The sequence below is a fragment of the Ochotona princeps genome, chromosome 5 (assembly GCF_030435755.1).
Source record: "Ochotona princeps isolate mOchPri1 chromosome 5, mOchPri1.hap1, whole genome shotgun sequence".
Taxonomy (NCBI): Eukaryota; Metazoa; Chordata; class Mammalia; order Lagomorpha; family Ochotonidae; genus Ochotona; species Ochotona princeps.
This window is the reverse complement of record NC_080836.1, coordinates 50,491,234-50,515,698: the sequence shown is the minus strand read 5'-3', so window position 1 is coordinate 50,515,698 and position 24,465 is coordinate 50,491,234. Positions and strand designations below refer to the sequence as shown.

General features: G+C 43.6%; 1 protein-coding gene across 3 annotated transcripts in view; it reads right to left on the bottom strand.

The window, feature by feature from the left end:
• Positions 1-24,465, bottom strand: part of MYO3B (myosin IIIB) — a 545,106-nt gene that overhangs the window by 210,428 nt on the left and 310,213 nt on the right. For all 3 annotated transcript variants that reach the window (XM_058664616.1, XM_058664615.1, XM_058664617.1), the window contains 2 exons: positions 19,143-19,220; positions 14,426-14,631 (listed from right to left, as the gene is read on the bottom strand). In XM_058664616.1, coding sequence (XP_058520599.1) covers positions 14,426-14,631; positions 19,143-19,220 — 284 coding nt within the window. The remainder of the gene's footprint in view (positions 1-14,425; positions 14,632-19,142; positions 19,221-24,465) is intronic.

Genomic DNA, 24,465 nt, shown 5'->3' with positions numbered 1-24,465 from the left:
AGCAGTTTGATTGGGAAGATCTCCAAAGAAACTCTGAGGTATTCCCAGACAAGATCCTTGTATGTTCTATCAAGTACAGGGCCCGGCACAGTCCATCGCCCCAATCAGCTGGTGGTTTCAGTTGCTGGGTTGGTTCTGTTTTCAGTCCCAACTTCCACTGGAACCAATGGGTGTTGCAGTCCAGCCTGGTTCTGCCCAGCACATACTCGGCCCTCACATCAACCAGTGGGAGCTGCAGCCTAGTCGGAGCAACCCACAATAACCCCCACCAGGCCTGCCCCCTACCCTGGTTTGCCAGTATGTGTAGCAGACTAGTCCAGTCTGTCCCCCATCCCATTTGGCTCTTGTACTTGTCAGTGGGTATTAAAGCTTAGTTCCATCTAACCAACTCAACCATCCAGTCCTCACGGATGTTGCTGAGTGCCTCTCTGTCTAGCCACCCCAGCCCCTGTCCTAGTTCTCATGCCCTCCCACGGGACTAGTGACCCAAGAAGGGGAAACCCACTTTTTCCCTCCCAGGTCTCTCTCAGTCCCGGTTTATGCACTCTTTAGGTGGTTCTGTGGTTTGACTTGACAGAATTAGCCCCCAGTGCCAGCTTCTGCAGCTGATGCTGTGGCTAAGCCCAAACAACCCTCACCCACTCTAATTTATGCTTGCACCAGCAGGAATAATCCGCCCAGCCTGGCTTTTGCCTGATCTAGTCCACATGAGGCTCACAGGTGTTGTAGCCCGGCTTAGTCTGGTCTGTCCCCATCCCAGCCCATGCTCTCCAGTGGGGGTAGCTGTCCAGCGAGGGGACCAGCCCCTTAATCCCCCTGCCAGCTCTGCCCCTCTCTTCCTGGTTCTCACGCGTGCTGGTTGGGTGCTGCAGTCAAATTCAGTACAGGCAACCTCGCCCTGGCATTCCATAATGTGTACTTGTTTTGTCGCAACCAAACCCAGCTCAACCCACACTCTGTTCTGGTGATCGGATTTGCCAGTGGATGACATGAACTGATTCAGCCTGGTCTGTCCCTGACCCATGCCGAATGTGTGCCAGTGGGAAACTTTCCATGGACTATTCTGGGCTGTTTCCTATCATGCTTCTTGCGCTTACCTGCAGGGACTGTGTCCTCCCAGAGGAGTTGCCCAGGCTCCTTCATCAGAACCCCTCCCAATGCCAGATTTTGCGCATACCAGGGGGTCCTTGAGCCAACCCTACCCAGTTCACCTCCTGTCCTAGCAGGAACAGTGGCTTTTCCTGGCTGGCTTTCACCCCATTCTGGTTCTTGTCGTTGGATGTTTCAGCCCAGCCATGGCTCGTCCATACCCACATACAGCTCACACATGGCTCAGTAGGGAATTGAGACCCAGCCTAGTCAGTCCCACACCAACCCTGGTTCTCCATGACACCAGATGGTGTTGGGGTCTGAACTGGCCTGGTGCATCCAATCCCAGCCCACACTAGTGCCTCGGGTGACTACAACTGTTTCCTAGATAGAACGCAGCCCCTATTCCAGAACACACGCCCCTTGGTGGGAACCTCAACCCAGTTAGGGTGTCCCCTTACCTCCCCAATTGGGCCTGTTCCTAGACGTAAATCACGCACCTGCCCATGGTTGCTCTGAGGACCAGCAGGTGCAAGAGCCTAGCTCAGTATGACCTATGCTCCATCCTGGTTTCTAGTTTTGCTTGTAGGCTAAGGTTTGCTCAGTCCTGCCTAGTACATTCCGTTCCATTACCAATTTACACATTTTGGAGCTACTATGCCCTGCTTGTCCGACCCCCAGATCCGGACCACATGTTCACCAGCGAGAGCTATGACTCGCCAAGGGAGTTTCCCAAGTTCCTTCACTTGATCCACTCCCAGACCCAGTTCACATACATGCCATTAGGTTATAGGCCAGTGCCCGGCGTACTCTGGCCTTGCATTTGGCCTTGTATGAGCTGGTGAATGTTGCAGCCCGGCCGATTCAGGATTCACATTTGGGTGCTGCTGCCTTGCCCAGTCCAGACTGTTGCGGGTCCCTTTACCTGTGATTGATAGCAGGCTCCTTGGTCATACCTAGCTTAGTCTATAATCACCCAAATTTTTAGGTTTATCAGTGGGGCTAAACTTTCTACAGGGTGTGGCCCACACATCCTGCACAGAATCTACCCCAGGATAAGGTTTTAGAGTGCTAGTTAATATTATGGCCCTGACTAATGTGACCAGTCTCTTAGTGCGCCATGTGGCGCCAGGCTGTGCCTGCTGGCTGCCCGGCCGGGCAGCTCTGGGGTATTGGTTGTCTGAATCGCTGCTTAGGTAGCTCCAGGCTGATCCCACTGTTTCCGGGATCTGAGTCAATCCTAAAGATTCCCAATGCCAGTAACTCTTCCTTTGAAGAACTTCTAATCACTTAACAATGCTGAGCTGTGAACACCTATCATGCAAAAGATAAGGCTCAGGGCTTGTCTAGCAGGATATTCTTTTGCCTGACATGATGATGGTTCAGGAGATTCTAAGGATTCTAAAATCACAATTGTTTCTACTTAGGCACTTCTGAGCTTGCTGATTCTCAAACTGCAGTTTTAAGAAGACAGGTAGCAAGAAGCAAGCAGTGAATGAGTTGTGAGGAACTGGAATTATGGATTCAATATTCACTCAATTTCTTGTTCATTTTGTTACTCCCTTATTCAATTAAGAAATACTATATTTCAGCCATGGTGCAGTAGCCTAGCAGCCAAAGTCCTCGCCTTGCACGTGCCGTGATCCCAAATGGATGCCAGTTCCAATCCTGGCAGCCCTGATTTCCATCCAGCTCCCTGCTTGTGGCCTGGGAAAGCAATTAAGGACAACCCAAAGTCTTGGGACCCTATACACAAGTGTAAGACCCAGAAGAGGCTTCGGGCTCCTGGCTTCAGATTGGTATAGCTCCAGCCACTGCGGCTGCTTGGCTGCTTGGGGAGTGAATCAGTGGACAGAAGATCTTCCTCTCTGTCTCTCCTCCTCTTTGTATACCTAACTTTCCAATAAAAATAAATAAATCTTAAGGAAAAAAATACTATATTTCATCTCTTAAAAAACACCACCATGGGCCTGGTGGCATGGCCTAGCGTCTAAAGTCCCCGCCTTGAAAGCCCCGGGATCCCATATGGGCGCTGGTTCTAATCCCCACAGTTCCACTTCCCATCCAGCTCCCTGCTTGTGGCCTGGGAAAGCAGTTGAGGACGGCTCAATGCATTGGGACACTGCACCCACGTGGGAGACCCGGAAGAGGTTCCTGGTTCCCGGCATCGGATTGGCGCAGCACTGGCCCGTTGCGGCTCACTTGGGGAGTGAATCATTGGACGGAAGATTGGTCTCTCCTTCTCTCTGTATATCTGACTTTGTAATAAAATAAATAAATCTTTATATATATAAAAAAAAACTGCCAGTTGCTTCCTACATTTCCATGACCATTTCTCTTTGGCTAACTCAACACTAGTGTTTCCTTTAAGTCACAGTGTTCTCAGCCCCAGTCCTATTTCTCACTTTGCAAACCCTGTCCCTCACCACCTCTGCCTTAGGAATGGTCCTGGAATGGAGGTCAGGTCCTGTGAAATGGTTTCTTTCCTGATAAAAATAGGTACAAACCATGAAAATAAAAGTCAACCCATTACTTAGGATGATAAAAAGGAAGTATCCGGATTCTTGATGACATCATGGAACCACTTATCTCATGCTAGACATAGCTTACTTCTCAATTTCTGTGTACATGAGAACCAATCAATCTATCTACCAATGGTTCTCTCTTGGGTAGTTTCTCTCCAAGAAGGAATCTGACAATAATTGAGGCAGATTTTGAATATCACAATTGATAATGGATTGAGGCAGGGTGCTGGCACCTTGTCAGTAGAAGCCAGGGAAGAAACTGGTAATCATCTCACAAAGCAAGGACAGACCCCCTACAACAAAGAATTATCTGATCCAAAACATCAGTACTATAGTTTAAGCCATAAATATTTTTTTTCTCTACTACTCACAGTGAAGTGCATTCACAACTCATAAAATGCCTCATTCAGGAAACTTCGAGCACATACCATGAATCACACACCACACCATGTGAAGTGTTACGGATATAAAAATGAGTATGGTCCATTTGAGCCCCTAAGAAGTACACAGCCTAGTGAGGCAGTTGGGCATGTTAGGATAAAAAAAAGTTCTAATACACAGATATGACTTTCAGTCATGGGGAACAAGACCACGATACTATCAGCAGCTCGGCAGAGTCCAGGAAGGCTCTACAGATAAGATGCCTGAGCTACAGAGGTTAAAATATGGAGAAGAAATCACCAGATAAAGAAAGCATCCCATCAGACAGAGGGGGCCCAAAGCTCAACTGTGATGTATGGTCCTGGAGGGGCAGCTCAGGCTGTCAGCAGTCTAGAGGGAAGAAAAATAATACTAGGTTGGGGCTAATTTTGGAAAGCTTTATCTGGTAAAGACTTCATCCTATACACAATCAGGTACTGGAATAGGTTTTTATTTAGGACAGTGTTACGATCACCTTCACATTTTCCTTTTTTAAAAATTTTATTTAGTTAGTTAGTTATCGCAAAGTCAGATATACAGAGAGAAGGAGAGACAGAGAAGAAAGTCTTCCATCTGCTGGCTTACTCCCCAAGTGGCCACACTGGCTGGAGCTGAACCAATCTGAAGCCAGGAGCCTGGAGCCTCTTCTGGGTTTCCCGTGTGGCTGCAGGGGTCCCAAGGCCTTGGGCCATCCTCAACTGCTTTCCCAGGCCACAAGCATGGAGCTGGATGGGAAGCGGGACCACTGGGATTAGAACCAGCACCCATATGGGATCCTGGCGTGTGCAAGGTGATGATTTTAGCTATTAGGCTACCATGCCAGGCCCATCTTCTCATTTTCATACACATAGCTCTGTGGCATTGTCAGAAAGTCACCTCGGTGGGTCAAGATTAGAGTGGGGAGGCACATTTGAAGGCTGGGCTACACCTCCGTCGAGAGACTAAGATCAGTATTCTAAAAAGTATGGTGGGAAGTAGTCAAGAAGAGAGACTATGTGTTTGGAACGTTTTCTGTCAGGTTACTTTGTAGCTCTTCCAATAAAAGACTACTTCCAAAAAGTTACAGGAAAATGGACTTCAAAGATAAGTTTATTTTGGTGCACAAATAATTTTGAATTCCGGGCCCGGCGGCATGGCCTAGCAGCTAAAGTCCTCGCCTTGAAAGCCCTGGGATCCCATATGGACGCCGGTTCTAATCCTGGCAGCTCCACTTCCCATCCAGCTCCCTGCTTGTGGCCTGGGAAAGCAGTTGAGGACAGCCCAATGCATTGGGACACTGCACCCGCGTGGGAGACCTGGAAGAGGTTCCAGGTTCCCGGCTTCAGATTGGCGCTCATCAGCCCGTTGCGGCTCGCTTGGGGTGTGAATCATCGGACGGAAGATCTTCCTCTCTGTCTCTCCTCCTCTGTGTATATCTGGCAGTAATGAAGTGAATAAATCTTTAAAAAAATTTTTTGAATTCCATGCATAATTTGTTTTATTTTGGTTTTACAACTTGGATTTCCCTTGCTCTTTGTAAAGACACTTCATATGTATTTTCTGTTAACTCAATGATGTTGTGGTCTTAGCACCTGAGTTAGGAGACTGCCATAATGGAGGCCTGCATCACATATTTTTCTTTGATAATATGGATGGTATGTGGAACTAACTGTCCTTAGTTCTAAAACATGAGAAGGCCTGAGGGTTGATGGCTTGATCTACCAATGAGATGAGCTCACATAGCCCATCGTCCACCTTATCCAAAGGTCACTATGGGATAAGCCTGAAAAACTATGAAGCCAGTGATTAAAGTCAGAATATAGAAAGTTCAAAAAATTAGCCAGCTCTAAGCAGACCTGGAGTTACTCCAGACCCTCCACTACTGGGCAGATCTACTACTGGGATGGATTCAGTGAGGAGACTGTCCTACTATGAGGAAATTAACTGGGGCCTGGCACAGTAGCTTAGTGGCTAAAGTCCTCTTCTTACATGCACCAGGATCCCATATGGATGCCAGTTCTAATCCTGGCAGCCCTGATTCCCATCCAGCTCCCTGCTTGTGGCCTGGGAAAGCAATCAAGGACAACCCAAAGCCTTGTGACCCTGCACCTAAGTGGAAGACCCAGAAGAGCTCCTGGCTCCTGGCTTCAGATCAGCTCAGCTCTGGCCATTGAGGAGTGAGCCAGTGGATGGAAGATTTCTCTTTCTGTCCTTCTTTATATAAATCTGACTTTCCAATAAAAATAAGTAAATCTTTGTTTTAAAAAAAACTAGTTTTCATTCCATTCAGACTCTAATTCCTCTGTGCAACTGAATATTCTCTCTGACATTGTTAGGGAATTCCATACAATTACCATCCTCCATTAATTTCATTTTAATTACAAAAGGCAGACATAGGAAAAATCATTAGAAACATTAAACTGCTGGAAGGAAGCACTTAAAAAAGAACATTTAAAATATTTTCCATATTAGGTAATCTCAAAATCTCCCAGCATCATAGTCTACAAAATTCAATATGAAAATTAATTGGTCTTTCTTAGTTGGCAATTTCCTGTATCATGGTCTGCCAAATTCTAATGTTCTGGGTCACAGACTTAGAAACCTTAAATGAAAATGGGAGGTGAACTACAAGAAAAAATTATATATACTGAATAACATTTATTTACCTATTAAATTTTCTTATTTCTTAGTTTTATTAATTTATATTAAAACAATGTATGAGTAAGCATTCATATATACAATATACCTTCTCTTCATTCTGAATCTCCAATAAAATGTTAAAACACATTTTATTTTGTTTTGTGTGATACTGTTGTAGGCTAAGCTTCATGCTGTGGTACTACATCCCATGTGGGTTTGTGTTCCAGCTGCTCCACTTCTGATCCAGCTCCCTGCTTATGGAGGAAAAGCAGTAGAGGATGGCTCAAGTCCTTGAGCCTCTTGCATCCATGCTGGAGACTCAAAGAAACCTGCTGGTTCCTAGCTCAACTCCAACCATTGTGGCCCTTTGGAGAGTGAACCAGCGAATGAAAGATTCATTCTCTCTCTTTCTCCCTCCCTTCCTCCTTCTCTCTCTTCCCTTCTCTGTAACTCTGTCATTCAAATAAAAGAAAATTGTTTTAAAAAGTACATTTTTTTAAAAAAGATCACAGCCCAGTGTGATGATGCAATTGGCTAATACTCTGCCTACAAGCACCAGCATCCCATCTAAGCACTGGTTTGTGTCCTGGCTGTTCCATTTCCCACCTAGCTCCCTGTTTATAGCCTGCAAAAGCAGTGAAAGTTGGCCCAAAGCCTTGGGATCCTGTATGGGCATGAGAAACCTGGAAGAAATCTCTGGCTTTGGATCGGCTCAGCTCTAGCCACTGTGACCATTTGGGAAGTGACACAGTGGATGGAAGATCTTTCTCTCCTTCTCTCTGTAAATCTGACATTCCAATAAAAAAATATATGTTGGGCCTGGCAGCGTGGCCTAGTGGCTAAAGTCCTCACCTTGAAAGCCCCGGGATCCCATATGGGCGCTGGTTCTAATCCCGGCAGCTCCACTTCCCATCCAGCTCCCTGCTTGTGGCCTGGGAAAAGCAGTTGAGGACGGCCCAATGCATTGGGACACTGCACCCGCGTGGGAGACCCGGAAGAGGTTCCAGGTTCCCGGCTTCGGATCAGCGTGCATTGGTCCGTTGTGGCTCACTTGGGGAGTGAATCATCGGACGGAAGATCTTCCTCTCTGTCTCTCCTCCTCTGTGTATATCTGGCTGTAATAAAAAAATGAATAAATCTAAAAAATATATATATATATATGTTAAAAATATATTTTCTTTTGTTGTTTTTATTTTCTATTTGTGAGGTAGCGTGACAAGGAAAGACACATTGAATCTGTTGGTTGTATTCCCCAAGTGCCCACAACAACCACGGCTGGATTAGGCCAAAGCTAGGAGCCCAGAACTTCATCCAGGTCTCCTACATGGGCAGCAGGGACCCAAGTACCAGCATCATGATTGATTGCCTTCCAGGGTGTGCATTTGCAGGTAGCTGCATTGGAAGCAGAGTCGCCAGGATTCATACTAGGCACTCTGATAGAGCATGCATGCATTCCAAGTGGTGACTTAAAGTCACTGGTTCAAATGTCAGCCTCAAAGGGATTCTTTTTGAAAGCATAAATTTTTTATCAAGATAAAGAAAAAAGGAGGTAACAAAGCAAAAGCAGATGAGCACAGTAAAATTTTGGTAATAAGAAAGCAGATGGGAAAAGAATGCTAACAGCTTTAGCTTAAGAAAGTGAATCTTGAACCACAGAATAGAAAGGCAAAAAGTGATTTATATCCCTACTGATGCTGCAAAAACTCAGAACCTGACAGTGACAGCAAAGGAGGCTCCAAAACAGAATTTCTTGCTTGAGTTAAGAACCAGTTATATTCCCAGATTTTCCTCTTCAAGTCTGGAGAAAGAATCTCTATAAAGAATATTGCTGTCTGTTATCATTTCAAACTGAGTGGTATTCAGAGGAACACAGAGGAACTAATTGAATGCCTACATTTACTGAAAGCTCAGACTTGCAGATCTCATCTTCCACTGGACCCCAAGACCCTGGAAGCTGGACTAGTCTGTCTGAATCTTCCAGTGGGCAAATACTCAGCACCAACATGAGGGAATCTGTTTTCATTTGAGTGGCTTCCATGTCACGTTTGAGCCACTACACTCAAAGGGGACATCTTAGGAATGCTATCAGTCTGTAATTCTGTCCAGAAGATGAATATGACTCTTCCTGGGTCTGACCTATGGCATTTTACCTACTGTCAAAAGAGATGTGAGGAGGTGAAGACTTCTTTTATTGTGCTGAAAGAGCAGAAAGTTAACAGGTGAATTCAAAATCCAAAGGCAGATGATCAGCAGCTTAATGTAATGGTCGCATAAGGGGAAGGAGAAACTTCAGACCCATGGCTCCTGGTTCCTGGCTTTGGATCAGTTCAGTTCTGGTCATTGTCACAACTTGGGGAGTGAACCAGCAGATGGAAGATCTTTCTCTTTGTCTCTCCTTCTCTCCAGAAATCTGCCTTTCCAATAAAAATAAATAAAATCTTCATTTATTTTTTAAAAAGTACTTTTATTTACTTTTTTAAAAAAAGTACCTTTTTTTCCTGGAGTGTGAACTGAGAAGTGCGGAGATAATAAGAGAGGTTATATATTGGAAACAGTGGGGGAGTTGTCTTTGTACTGGTAAGTTTGTCTGCTCTTGGATTTCCAGAAAAATTACTCTTTGTTATAGAGAAAAAGAAAGAAAAATTATTTAAAGTCACCCTTTCAATGTGTTAACTTCTAATAAAGGTTCTAATAACAGTGTTGTCAAACTGGAACACAGCCTTTTATTATCTATCTCAGGTTTCTCATATGTTATTAGTAAATACCATGACTTATCTAACAGCTTCTGCTCTACTAATTTAGCTTAGGTATTACAATGTAAGTCACACTTAACCTCAATCAAGCTAGTTCTGAAGACCTGTCAAGTACTTTGAAACAGCAAAGACCAAAGGGGCACTTAGGAAATGATAAATGCAAAAGGGTTGGTTAACAACCACGTATTAAACATTGCATTTGTTCCAAGCACTGCACTGGGTAATACAGAGACCAAATGGGCTGAGAAGGAACCTGGCCTCGAAAGCAGTTAAGTTTCAGAGAAGAGGCAGATAACTCCTTTCCAGTATAGTCAGTGCTATAAGCGCAGCTCATCAGGCTCTATGATCAAGTCAAGGAGGATACCACCAAGGAGACACTGTGTGCTCCATGTCCCAAGGAATGAGCTGGCTTTAGCGTGCGGAAGTCAGGGGGCTTGGAGGAAGGAGATGCAGGCAGTGCAGCCAGAAACAAGGCTCAGGAGAACACAACAGTGAGCGGTATATTGGGAGCACCTAGCAGTTTGGCATTGGCTGGGGCGTGGTATAAGATGAAGAAGACAGAGGGGAGAAATTGAAAAGCAGGCACCCCTGCATTAGGAAAAGGGGCTGAAGCTCACTTTCTTAGGGGTCTTAGTAATCATCTCAATCAAGGAAACAACATCCTCAGATGAGGATCAGAGAAAAGAACAGGCAGGAAGTCGGATTTCATCTAAATTTAAAATTCTTTATGTTTCTTTTTTTTTTTAAGATTTATTTATTATTATTGGAAAGCTGGATATACACAGAGGAGGAGAGACAGAGAGGAAGATCTTCCATCCGATGATTGACTCCCCAAGTGAGCCGCATTGGCTGGTGCTGCGCCAATCCGAAGCCGGGAACCAGGAACCTCTTCCAGGTCTCCCACACAGGTGCAGGGGCCCAAAGCTTGGGGCCGTCCTCTACTGCTTTCCCAGGCCACAAGCAGGGAGCTGGATGGGAAGTGGAGCTGCCGGGATTAGAACCAGCGCCCATATGGGATCCCAGGGCTTTCAAGGCAAGGACTTGAGCTGCTAGGCCACGCTGCCGGGCCCTTCTTTATGTTTCAAAGGACAGCATCAAGAGATTGAAAGGAAGTCATGGGAAGATGGGAACATGGCTCAGTAGGGTAACTTCAGCTGTTCTGGGATAGGCAAACAAAGGAACCTCCATGGAACTGATGGAAGTTTTCAGCGAAGAAGTGAAAAAAACTACAAAGATTTCATGTGACAAGAAAAGACAGAGACACTACCACTGCGCAGCCAACAGCAGGCTGTGATCCACCATCTCATCTCAGCACAGCAAGTTATGAAGACACTGCTGTGTGCATCTCAGTGAATTTAAAATGGTTGAAACCATACCATGTATCCTGTTGGAACTTAATGGAATAAGACTAGAAACTGACGAGAAGAAGAATAGAACACGCATAAATATGTGGAAATTAAACAACATGATACTCAATGATCAATGGGTCCCTGAAGAAATTAAAAAGGAAAGAAAAAACTTTCTTGAGTTAAATGAAAGTGAAAAACAGAACGTATCAAAACCTGTATAGAAAAGGCAGTATTAAGAGAGATATTTTTAGCATTAACTTACATCAATAAGAGAACAATCTAATGACAGACAATAATAATAATAATCTCAAAGACAAGAATAAATCGAACTCCAAATCAGAAGGAGGCAAGAAATAATAAGGATCTCAGCAAAAGTAAATGAAATTAAAAATTAAAAAAAATACAAAGGCTATTGGTGTAGCATATCAGGCTAATTCTCCACCTGCAGTGCTAGCAGTTTGTGCCTCAGCTGCTTCCTGCTGATGGCTTGGGAAAGCTGCAGAGGACATGGAAAAAACTAAATGCTCCACCAAAAAGTTGTTAGAATTGATAAATTAATTCATAAAGTTACAGCAAGATCCCTCACTCTGTCTCTTCTCTCTTTGTAATTCTGCCTCTCAAATAAATAATGTTTTTAAATTTAAAAATAAAAATAAAACACTTAGAAACTATTTATAGTAGCTTTATTCATAACAACCCCAAAGCAGAACAAATGCAAAACCCGTCAGCTGATAAATGAATAAGCAAAATATGGGCACTTCATACATGGAACATTATTTACTCATAGAAAGGAATAAGATGTAAATGTACAGGACATCATGTATGAACTTGAAAGCATTATGCTAGGTAACAAACAAACAAACAAACAAAACAGGCTACTTGTGGGCATAATCTCGGTGACCCTTCTGAGCGGCAAATCCCCAGAGACAAAAGATTCAAGATTGCTCTGGCTAATGGGGTTGAAGGGATGGAGGGAGGGTAGCTAAGGAATTTGGGATTTCTGTTCAGGCAGAAGAAAGGAAGAGGAGGAGCTTAAACAGAATGAAATCAAGGAGATATAAGGGCTGTTTGGTTCTCCAGGCCATCATGGGACACATGGAAGACGCCAATGGAAAAGAAGGGGAGAGTGTCTTCAACAGACATAGATTTAGCAACTGTTCCAAATCAGGTCTGGTGAGCTCAACAACAAGAAGATGAGCATCTCTGGCCTGGAAATCTTGTTCACACTTCCTAAACACCTTCATGATGTGGGGGGCTCTGTGTATTCCTTACTTCTTATCATGCAGAGGAGTAAATATCTCTCACAAAAATACTGGGTTATATGCCACATATTTTGTATGAAAGGAGATTGGAACTATGGTTTTTTTCACTGAATTGTGAGATTTTACTACCAGTTTCATAACCAAAATATGAGCCTTAGCCCTATCCTTCAGACATTTGCAGAAATACATTCAACACATGTAGTCACACATATCTATCCCAGTGTCGAGTCTAATGACTGCAAGGACAACAGTCACTTTCTGTGATTTTTCTGGCTTTTAGGAGCTTTCAGTTACCTACCTGTCCAGCACTGTAGGTAACCTCTTTCCATGTTTTATGTGATAAGAAGATTGAGAAGAGATAAGGGTTTCCAGCTTACCTGGTCTCATTGATGGGAGAGTTGGTTGGGGTGACCCCCCTTCCTCCGAAGCTACAGGAGCATAGAAGAAAGGAAAGGTACCTCTGCCTATCATTTCAGCAGAAAAACTCAAGGATCTAACAGCGGCAAGGAAGCCTCTCAGGTTTGGCTAACTCCACAGACAAGGGTAACCTGGACACAGGGAAGTCCTTCCTAAATCTGGAACCAAGTAACATCATCCTAAGATTGCAATGTTTCAAGTTTCAGTCCTGACTGCCAGTAAACATGGAAAAAGAAAAGAGTAACATCCTTTATTAACCTCTACTGTCCAACCTTGACTCTGCCTTTGATTGTATTGTCTGCATATTTTCTAAGAGTTCACAAAAACAGCACTCTTGAGCAGGAAGATGAGCACCTATTTATTGAATAACATCAAGGAGGGAAAACTGCTAGTTCACTCATTTTGCTGTTAAAGTTGCTCAAAAGGATCAAAATACCAATTAACTTGCTGGCTCAGAAATCTTTGATATCCTTAGATTCACTGACATTTTGAAACTCATTCATACCTGCCTAATGGCTTTCTGATTACCAACAAAGCACCGCCAATCTATTTAGCATTTGACCTGTTTTCTTAAATATTTTTATGTATTCAGCATTGTGAGGCTAAAAATATGTGACTAGTCACATTCATGTGCTAAAAGTATCTTTCTTTTTTTCTTGTTCCACCTCCAAATTCAAGAAGAAGAAAAAAAGGAGATTCAGAAGCACTTTTTTAAAAAGCCACTTCCTTCTTAATTTTAACTTACAAACTCTCATTGTAGGGAACCTCTGTCTTGTTTGTTTTTTTAAAGATTTATTCATTTGACTGAAAGTCAGAGTTACAGAATGTGAGAAAGGTAGATCATCTACCTGCTGGATCTCTCTCCTGATGGCTACAGCTGAGGTGGCACCAGGAGCCAGGAATTTCTTCCAGTTTCCCATGTGAGTGGCAGAGGTCCAAGGTTTGGGGCTGTCCTCTGTTGCCTTCCAAGGTACATAAGCAGGGAGTGGACCAAAATTAGACCATCCAGGATATGAACTGGCACCCATATGGGATGCTTAGCATTGCAAGCAGTTGGCTTTACCCACTATTGGTATGCACCCCTAGCATTTTATTCCTAAACAAAGGCAGCTTCTAGGTTTAGGAAATTCTATGCAATTTATTTCAATAAATATTGATTGAGGGTAGGCACTGTGACACAGTACTCCAACTCCAATGTACCTTGGAAGGTAGTGAAAGCTTGTCCAAATGCTTGGGTTCCCTGTCACTCACATAGGTGTCCGAATGGAGGTACAAGCTATTGGCTTGAATCTAGGCATTGTGGTCATCTGGGGAATGAATCAACAGATGAATGATTGATCTCATCACCCCCTGTGTGTGTGTGTGTGTGTGTCTTTACCACTTCCTCTCTGTAACTTTACTAAATAAATAAATAAACAAATAAACAAATAAATTTAATAGTGACTGAATGCAGTAGACTGGTAAGATTCAAAACCCAGTGTAGAAGCCAGGCTTCCTGGGTTCAAATTTTGGTTCTGCCATTTATAACATGAGACTTGGGGAAAGTCATTTAATTTTTTCGTTTGCCCAATTTCCTCACTTATAAAATGGGAACAATAATAGAGCCTAGCCTCCAGGGTGTTTCCAGGGATCCAATGAGACGATACATTTGAGAACAGTGTCCTAAAATAACCTGTCGCCTGACCTCTCCTATGCCACAGGTCCTGGAAGAGCCGTGAGATCTGGGATGCACTCAAAGCCGCCAGAATTCTGACCTGCTCATCCTTTCCTCTTAGCCATGAATCACCATAAAAACATTGCCATCAGAAGAGGTTTCCCCTGTCCTCAGGGTCACTGCAACTGCCTGGGAGCACAACAAAAACGCAACATTGAAGCAGCCAAGAGTCTGACACACTTGGCAGAAAGTTGGCAGCAGGAGCAATCCCAGAGAACTGCATGGTCGAGGAGGAACTGTATGTTAAGTATTGGATCCCCATGGGGGTTAGCCTGACCTTTTCACAAACTCCTCAAAGAGGATGCGGTGGGAATAGCCCTGCCGACGGATGCTGACTGTCTCCAGGATTCCGGTGGAGCGAAGCTGGGCTAGTACCCTCTCTCGGGAGAATCGCAGGGCCTCGCGGGTGTCATTGGGTTTAATGCAGCGCACGAAGTGGGGCTGTCCAACCACCATTCTGGAGAGCAGATCCATCAGCGAATACTGCCAGGGAAAAGACACATGTGAAATGAATGAGACTGTTGGCAAGGATGGTGCCATCGCCACCCAGGCTTGCGGGGACCTCCTGAGCAGCAGGAGGCTTGGGAATGCCCCCAGAGACCTTTCTGGGGGCAGAACACAAGCTCAGCAGTATGAGAGGGTAATACAAGTTCTCCTAAAAGCTGCCTGCACATTCAAAAGCTTTGTTCAAATATCCCCTGTGCCAAGTAATATCTCCCTGTGGCAAAAACACAGCTAAGAACAGGCTCCAGGTCATTCTGAATTGTCAGAACTGGAACGCCTGTCCTTGTTATGTCAGGGTGATGCTCCCCAACTGTGAATGAAAATATCTACAGAAGTATCTAGATTCAAGGCCTAGTTCCTGATGCCAGCATCAGGAGAGTATGCACTCTGTGAGGCAGCAGGTAATAACCAAAGTACATGGGTCCCTGCTACCCATGAGAGAAACTGGATTGAGTTACCCCCGGCTCTGGCTGGGTGCAGCCCACATCGCTTTTCCAGGATTTTTTTTTTAAATAAGATCCCAAAACACAGGAAACAAGAGCAAAAATGAACAAATGGGATTTTTATCAAACTAAAGAGATGTACTGCAAAAGAAACATTCAACAGAATAAAGAAGCAACCTATGAAATGAGAGGAAATATTTGTAAGCAATATATCTTACACAAAGTTGCTAATCAGAATGTATAAAGAAACCAAATGACTCTGTGGTAGAAAAGTTAAATAACTCAATTTTAAAACAGGCATATCTAAACAGACATTTCTCAGAAAGAAGAGTCAGCAGCTACAAAAAAAGATGCTCAATATCACTGGTTATGCAAATCAAAACCACAATGAGGCATCATTTTCTTCCAGTTAGATTGGTCAATTTTTGAATAATAATAACATCAACACAAAAGGACACTAGAACAGAAGTTCCAGGGAGGAAGTGCAGAAAAGGGAGCCCCTGCACTCTGTTGGTGGGAATGTAAATTAGTACAGTCACTGTGGAAAACAGTATGGAAATTTCTCAAAAAAGAAAACCAGAATTACCATACAGCAGTGCCAATGCAGGGCATACGTCCAAGGGAAATAAAAATGATTTTATCAAAGAGATGTCTATACTCAAATGTTTATTGTAACACTACTCACAAGAGTCAAGAAAATGGACTCAATCTAGGTGTCCATCAACAGGTGAACTGATGAAGAAAATGTGTCACACATACATGAGGGATACTACTCAACCTTAAAACTGCATGAGATCTTGTTACCTGCATCAATGTGGGTAGAAATGGAGTTTATAATATTAAGTGATGTAAATCAAATACATAAAAACAAGTGCCATATGATCTTGCTAAGATCTGGACTCTTAAAAACATTTATTTCACAGAATTTAAGATATAATGGTGGTTTGCCAGAGGCCAGAAAGAGAAACAGGAAGAGATGGGAAAAGGCTATTTCATGGGCACTAAGTTATGGTTAGATAGGTAGTAAGAAGGTCTGCTGTTCTATTGCAAAGCAGAATGAGTGCAGATAATGATAACATGCTGTGCATTCTGAAAACAAACTAGAAGAAAGGATTTAGAGTATTTTGTCACAAAGAGATGATCAGTTTTTGAGGAGACAGATGTTTGCATTGATTGGTCATTGCACATTGTATACATGTGTCAAAATATCACATGGGACCTCATAAATATATACAACTCACATCAGTTAAGAAATTCTAAAAATTCTTTAAAATGTGCAGCTTTTAGGGAAGGGGTTAACCTGGGAACCACCAGGAAATCTAACCAAATCTCAATGATATCCTTGGTCATAACACTGTAAAAACAGAAAAAGAAAGAAGAGCAAGGAAGCAGGCATTGGAGAAAAACAGTAAGACAAAGATGAGCTGATGTGTAGTGAGAAGTCAGCCCCAGGTTCTCCTAGTGAGAGGGGAGGAAAGAATGAAGGAAACCTGAGAGCGAGGACTCCTTGTCCCTTAGGGGCATTTACTGGTGGGGTTCCTGTCTTGGGCACATATTCTGGACAGTTACAAGCTACGCAGGAAACCAGTTACATTTTTTTTTCTAATAATCAATTCTAACACAGACCAAAACTAGTGCCTCATACGTTTTTCAAGATTAGTATGAGGGGACTAGTCTAATTTTTTATTTCCTTATTTGTTTGTTCATTTATTTTTACTTGAAAAGCAGAGAGAGCAAACATCCATCTGTTAGTTTGCTCCCCAAATACCTACAACAACTACAGCCAGACCAGGCAAAATCTAGAAGCCCAGAATTCTACCTGAGTCTCTCACATGGATGGCACAGACCCAATAACAGGGTGTATGTTAGCCGGAAATTGGAATAGAAGTAGAGGTGGGACTCAATTTCAGCCACTCCAATGTGAGATGTGGTATCCCAATTCAAGTAGCACCTTAACACACTAGACCACAAGTACCTCAGGACTGGTATTTTCAGAACATCAAACTGGTAGTCATACATATATTTCTAAAAAACTATAGGTAGAGGCATATCTGCTAATAGGAGAGAGTAGTATCTTAAGAACAAATTCATAGACATACAAATCATACAAGAAAACACGCTCACATGCACACACACACACACACTCCAACAGTTATTAAAAGGAAGAGTATTTAGTTGCTAAAGGTGAGGGAATCACAGCGGGGCTGAGAAGAAGTAAGTCAGAAACAAGTCAGAAATGTCTAAAGGTCAGAGTGATGGAGCAGGGGCTGAATGCCTTAGGAGGTCTGCCAGAGAGGATCTGGTAGAACTCACTTCAAGGATGGAGTCCTAGACTCAAATGTCTGGAGCCCATGCGATTCAAACCAAGAGCTCAAATCTTAGCTATTTTGAGGCACAAACAGTTAGTCTGGACTTCTCAGCTTCAGAACTTTATTATAACTATTAACCATCCACAAGACTATCAAATTATGGTGCTGGCTTCCCCCATTCGTGAGCCAGCTTCTCATTCACCTGCCCTCCATCCCTGCTGAGCCAATTTGCCACCTTATTCTACATGATTCTGAAATAAGTTCTGATGTAGGCCTAAAGCAGCATCTCTACTGTGAAGTTCCCTAGACCTAGCTCTCAGTGCGATACGACCTCTAAAGGGCGTCCAGCTTCAACGCCTTATAAAGATTATGAGATCAACAAATCAGGCAAATTGGTACAAGAGTGTCTGTGTCTTAAATTTGATCAATAGTATGCTTTTAAAAGAGTCCTTCTAGAGGCGACATTTTTTCCTAACTGGGGCATCTTACAAGATGAAATACCAAAAACTGGGGTAGCTGAAACAGCAAATAATAGGGCCAAGGCAAATGAGTTTTTGCAACGAGTCTTTCCACCCAGGAAAATAACGTCAGTGCCAAAATGGAATCTCCCAACATGTGAACTTGATAGGTCAACTTCTGGAATTTTACAACTGCTAGAGTGGGAAAAAGGCTGGCTGCAGTTCAGTATCTTCAGAAGCAACAGCCCAAATGCTAACAGCATCAGCACACTCAATGGACAAAGCTACGTACTATGTTCTCTCTCTGCTGCAGCCTCACCCCCCTTTCATGACTGGCTCTAGTGCTCTGTCCATGTTTCAACCACTGTATCACATCTGAGCATCCCAGGAAAAGGCTTGGCAAGGACTCCTCAGAGGTAAGCAGACTAGCACTCAAGAAGATTCTAAATGAGAAATGTCTGAGGACATAGTATGCCAACTACTCTGATCTGATCATTACACATTGCAGTTATGTATTGGAATGCCTCCTGTAAAGTCACTCTGTGTCAGCTAAATAAAAAAATATATTTAAGGGGGCAGTGTTGGGGCACAACAGGTTAAACCACTGGTTGTAATGCTTGCATCCCATATCAGAGCATCTAGTTCAAGTTCAGACCAGCTATCTGATAAAGTGTCTGGGATGTGGCATGTAATGGTTCAGGTATTAGAGTTCCTGTCACCCACATGGACTTCCTGGTTCCTGACTTTTGGCTTGACTTCTTGCTCGTTGTTGTGGGTATTTGAAGAGTGAACCAGCAAACAGAAGGTTTCTCTCTTCTCTTGCTCTTCCTCTCAAATAAATATGTAATTCTTAAATGAAACAAAATGGGTAGAACAGGAATACTGAGGCTGATGTTGTGGCATAGCACGTTAAGCCACTACTTATGAAGTCAGCATCTCACAGTGGAGCACCAGTTTGACTTTCATTTGGTTTGTTATGATCCAGCTCCCTGGGAAAACACCTGGGCAATCAGCAAATCATGGCCTTGGTGCTTGTGTTCCTGTAATCATGCAGGACAGAGGTCCTGGTTCCTCATGTCAGGCTATTCCAGCCCTGGCTGTATGCAGGTATTGAGGAATGAATTGGTGGATGGAAGACTTCTCTCTGTGTGTGTCCTCCCTCTTTCAGCCTGCCTTTCAAATAAAATTTTTAAATCTTGTTAAAATAAGAAACATAAAACTGTACAACCACCTCCCCGCACACACACATACACCTTGCCCTACCAAAGAAAACTCCATACCCTGAAATACGAAGCCATAGTTTGTCTCTTCATGTTTGTGGTTTCTTCTGGGTGCCGGATCACCTCCAGAGTATCCACCTAAAAACACAGGCAGGGGGAAAGGTTTGAGAATTAGATACTTAACTCATTCTTCATGTTTTCCAAAACCTAGGAGGCTGTTGGTTAAACATCTGAGCAGCCACAGTATTCAGGACACAAAGTGTACACTATGGTGAATATTTTTAAATGTTTATTTACTTGAAAGAGCAATAGAGAAAGAAGGAGAAAGGAAAAAGAACGAGAGAGATAGAGAGAATCTTTTATCCACTAGTTATTCCCTAAATACCAGAAAGAGTCAGGGCCAAGCCAGGCTAGAGCCAGGAGCTAGAGACCCCATCAGGGTCTCCACATGGATGCTGGGAACCAAGCACATCAGCTATCCTCTGCTGCCTCCTAGGATGCCGGGGCCATTTGGCAAGTGAACCAGTACATCAAAGATCTCTTTTTTTCTCTCACTTTTTCTCTGCTATTCTGTCTTTCATATAAGTAAATTTTATAAGAACAGAAAAAAAGTGCACTTTTCTCATTTGACTGTATTCTAATGCTGGAGTCCAGCTCCAGCCGAGGTTCGGAGCTCGGGAAGGGTGCGTGGATGAGGCGTGAAGAGAGAAAGAAAGGAGACGGACCACCAGATTCCTTGATCGTAGTGGACAAAGCGAGAAAGCTGTCCGCTTTATTTATACAGAAGCAGTACAAAGTTTTTTCTTAGGGGCATATTGACATAGCTTCAGGGGGGCACAATTTACAACTTCTTGAGAAATGATTGAGGAAGGATTCCATATTCCTTGCTTATCTTGGCTTGTCAGTCTTCATCTGCTCTCCTCAGGTCTGGACTATAACCTAGGCGCCGCCTGTGTCAACCAGACCCCTATCTTGTATGAGTTAAAAGGTCTGGGGCCTTGGTCTATGGGGATCGGGGTTATTGACATTAGTTGGCCATTAGGTCTGTAAGCTCACACAGTTTGTTAAAGCAAGGGAAATAACGGCGGAAAGAATTGCAGTTAGCAATGAGCTAAGTTACTCTATTTAAGTTTCAACTCTACAATGGATGAGTGAGTGTTTGCAAAGACAATTCTACAAATTGTTTCAGTATTAGACAAGGCATTATCCATTCCAACGTTGCAACCAAGAGTTTCTCAGTAGACAACACATCTTATGCAGTAATACACTCCTAATACAATTCTTATTCAACTTATCTATCACTAAATGGGAGAAATACATCAAGAGAGAAAAAACATGAAGATCTAAGACAAAAAGTTATAAACATTATATTCCTCTACAACTGCAGGCTCTACAACTTCATAAGTGATCAAATAATAATCAAAAATATATCTTTATGATGTTAGTGAAATCACCCTGTATTTCCTCTAGCTAAAAATTTATGAAAACAACTAAAGCAACTACATTTTCTATATTCTAAAGAATTGCAAGGACAGGCTAACCTTTAAGACCACAGTAACTATATTTTTTTGCCTTAGCAGGATAGGCTTCAGGGTTACAGTAGCTATATTCTTCGTCATAGCAGTATGGCCTTTAGGGTCATAGTAACTATATTCTTTGTCATAGCAGAATGACCTTTAGGGTCCCAGTAACAGGATAACTTTTAGGGTTCCTCTTATCAAGCCATTCCCCAGAAAGCATGCTAAATATCTTGGCCAGATTTTATGGCAATGGGTAAACAGCACAGACTTAATTATACTCCTGTGTGTAGTTAAAGGCCCACTCACCAGGACATCCTCAGTAACATTAACTCTTAAGCTCACATTGGTTGTAAAAGCCATCTCACAGGGGCAGACAATGCCTCAATAGATTACAAAATTATTAGTGGGGTGGTTGAGTGCCCATGCGAAGGGGAGTGAAAACTGCGTCAAGGTGGTCAGAGATGAATCCACTTAGCCCTGCTAAGCAGCTGGTAGCTCCCCGGGCCCTGCCAGTCAGGGAGCTGTTCTCTTCACACCTTCGTGTTATACACATCTACTGCATGGACTCCATCATTCTAAGATCACGATATATAGTTCTACTAATGTTATTTCTTTTTAAGAAGATTTAGTTACTTATTTGAAAGGGAGAGTTACACAAACACAGAGAAAAAGAAAGAGAGAGAGAGAGAGAACGAATTTGACATCCTTTGGTTCATTCCCCAAATGATCACAATGGCCAGATCTGGACCAGGCCAAAGCCACAAATCTAGAACCCCATCCTGATCTCCTATGTGAGTGACAGGGCCCCAAGCACTTGGGTCATCTTCCATGGCTTTCCCAGAGGCATCTGCAACAAGATGGATCAGAATTAAAACAGCTAGCACTTATATGGGATGCCAGCATTACAGGTGGCGGTTTAACCCTCTGTATCACATGCTGACTCCCAATATCTTTTCTGCATTCTCTGTCTTCTAAATAGCTCCTGCAAGATTCTCCAGTGATGGCATATCAGGTAGATCTGTTTCTTCAAAGAAAGGCTCTCAAGGCTGGGTGATTATAAAGACACAGGTCCAAAGCTGAGATTTTACTACAAGTAATTAAGCAAGCATCACTCACCTCCCACTGGTCAGATCCTCCTGCCTCTTGGAGTTTCCTTGTGCCCACTGCAGGTGGGATCTGAAGTGTCAATTCATTCAAGAATCCAGTGAGATATACTTATCGCCACTCATCCATCCCTCTAAACCACCCAACGTGACTCTAAGGAATGTATGGTTGAAAACAATTGTAGGAATTCACCAAAGGGAGCCTCAACAACAGAAACCCTGATTTTTGATTAGCAGAACACATGAATGATATTTCAATACCAGTCTTTGATTTTTATTTTATTTATTTTCTTTTTCTTTAAGATTTATTTTTTTTATTTGCTATCTGAAAGGCAGAATTACAGAGAGAAAAGAAAGACAGAGAGATTTTTCCATCCACCAGTTAATTTCCCAGGTGGTCACAATAACCAGAGCCGGGCCTGTTTGAAGTCAGAAGAGCTTCCTCTGAGTCTTCTTACATGAGTGCCCGAGTCCAAGGACTGAGCGCATCTTCTGCTGCTTTCTCAGGCCCTAAGTGGGAAGCTGGATCAGAAGTGAAGCAGCCTGAACATGAACTGTCATCCATATGAGATGCCTGTGCCGTAGGTAGAAGATAAGCCTACTATGCCATGTTAAGCTCCAAATCTCAGTCTTCGAATGGTAGCTCCTGTCTGTTCTTAACAGGTGACAAGTATCAGAAACAGGAATGTGGGTCCAGCGGCGTGGCCTAGCAACTAAAGTCGTTGCCTTGAATGCCCCGGGATCCCATATGGGCGCCGGTTCTAATCCCGGCAGCTCCACTTCCCATCCAGCTCCCTGCTTGGGGCCTGAGAAAGCAGTTGAGGACGGCCCAATGCATTGGGCCCCTGCACCCAAATGGGAGACCCGGAAGAGGCTCCTGGTTCCCAGTATCGGATCAGCGTGCACCAGCCGTTGCGGCTCACTTGGGGAGTGAATCATCGGACAGAAGATCTTCCTCTCTGTTTCTCCTCCTCTCTGTATATCTGACTTTGTGATAAAATAAATAAATCTTTAAAAAAATTTTAAAAAAATAGAAACAGGAATGTTTGGGCTGGCAGATACTGCTGTCAGCACTCAGGGACAGCTGTTTAGGTGGTCACCTCCACAATCCAGGGTAAAGATTCCTGAGCCTCACTCAAAGAAAGGAAAGATGGTTGCTAACGGAGGGAGAGAGAGGGTTGGAATGGGGAAATAATGGGACTGACCTGAAAAGGCATTCAAGAGATTGTACAAAATGGAAGGAAATATTTCAACCAGGTTGGATAAAGAAAACAGGTACCAGGAAAGATATCTGGCAAAGCAGTTAAGGCAGCACTTGGGACACCTATCACCCAGACCACAGTGTCCATGTTTGACTCCCAGCTTGGCTTCCGATTCCAACTGGCTGTTAATGCACACCTTGGGAAGCAGCAAGTGGTAGCTCAAGTTGTTGAGTCTCTATCACCCACATGGCAGAGCTGAACTGAGTTCTAGACTCTTGGCTTTTGCCTGTCCCAACCCCAAATGATGTTGTGGTATAAGCCAGTAAGTGGAAGATCTCTCCCTCTTTGTGCGTGCATTTCAAAGAAGTTGAAAAGTGAGCTTTAAAAGGCTTTTCAAAAGAGAAAATAGATTTATTTAAGGAGGGAAGGAAGAGCTAAGTTATCTAGAAGCAAAAAATCACCCAGGACAGAGAGCAGGAACAGGACCCAAGGGAGGACCCCCTGGGATCAGGGCAGCTTTGGTTCCAGGGGTTGCACTTCAGACATCACTAAGTCCATGCACAGGCAGCTCAAGGCAGGGATGCACCTGCAGGCGTATTAGACTTGTTCATGGTTTTGTAAGAAAAGAGGAAACTGAAAGCATATGAGTTCTGCAGGAAGGCTCCTCTGACCTGAACAAAGGAAAGCAGATGCACTACACAGGCCCACCCTGCGGAGCAGTCAGCACATCCCTCTTGCGCTGGAGGTCTCTGTTCCACCCTCTTAGCGGACAGGGCTCAGTGCTGATGAAGTTCCCGGAAGCCCAGCCCAGGAAAGGAAGCAGTCCTGCCTCGGGTAGGCTACCACTGAATCGCAAATCAGGAGACATTTCTTCACCTTGTTTCTCGTTACAACCTCCCCTCCTGCTCCTGGCCTGACCTCCATACACACAGCTTTGGGGAATTCTCCAACACTACCTTTCATTCAGAGATCCTCCCTGAAGAAGCACCTCCAGCTTTGAACTTGGCTTTTCCTCCTTCATGTCCCTCCCTTTTTATTCAAATAAGCAGTGAGTGCAGCCCTCCAGACCCTGGCAGCCCTACTGGGTGCCCAGTAAGAGCAATAGAACACTGCACCCAGCAGGTGGCCATGATTTGCCTGTTCCCCTCCCTCTGAACATTCTACAGCAGACCTTCGGCATTAGAAACTGTGAACAGCTCAGTTGCAGAAAATTCGTGGTGTGTATTAATTCAATGAAGAACAGTGTCAAAGGAATAATGTATTGTTGTCAAGATCAGACTGGTTGGTCCTGGCAGCAAACTGGAAAAATACAGAATAAAGGACCAACTTGTACTCTAAAGGGATAAGGTTGGTGCAGGTGAGGGTAACCCCAGCTACGGAGAGCCCCTATCTGCCCATGCAGCAACAAAGTTTGAACCTGACTTCTAGTTCGCTCTGCCATCACACGCAAAGTTAACTCTCAAGAAGTTAGAAACTGTTCTTTGTTGCACACAACTTGGAAATGCTGATGCTTGAAAAAGTTTATCACCTACTTAATTTAGTATTATGCAGAGTAAAT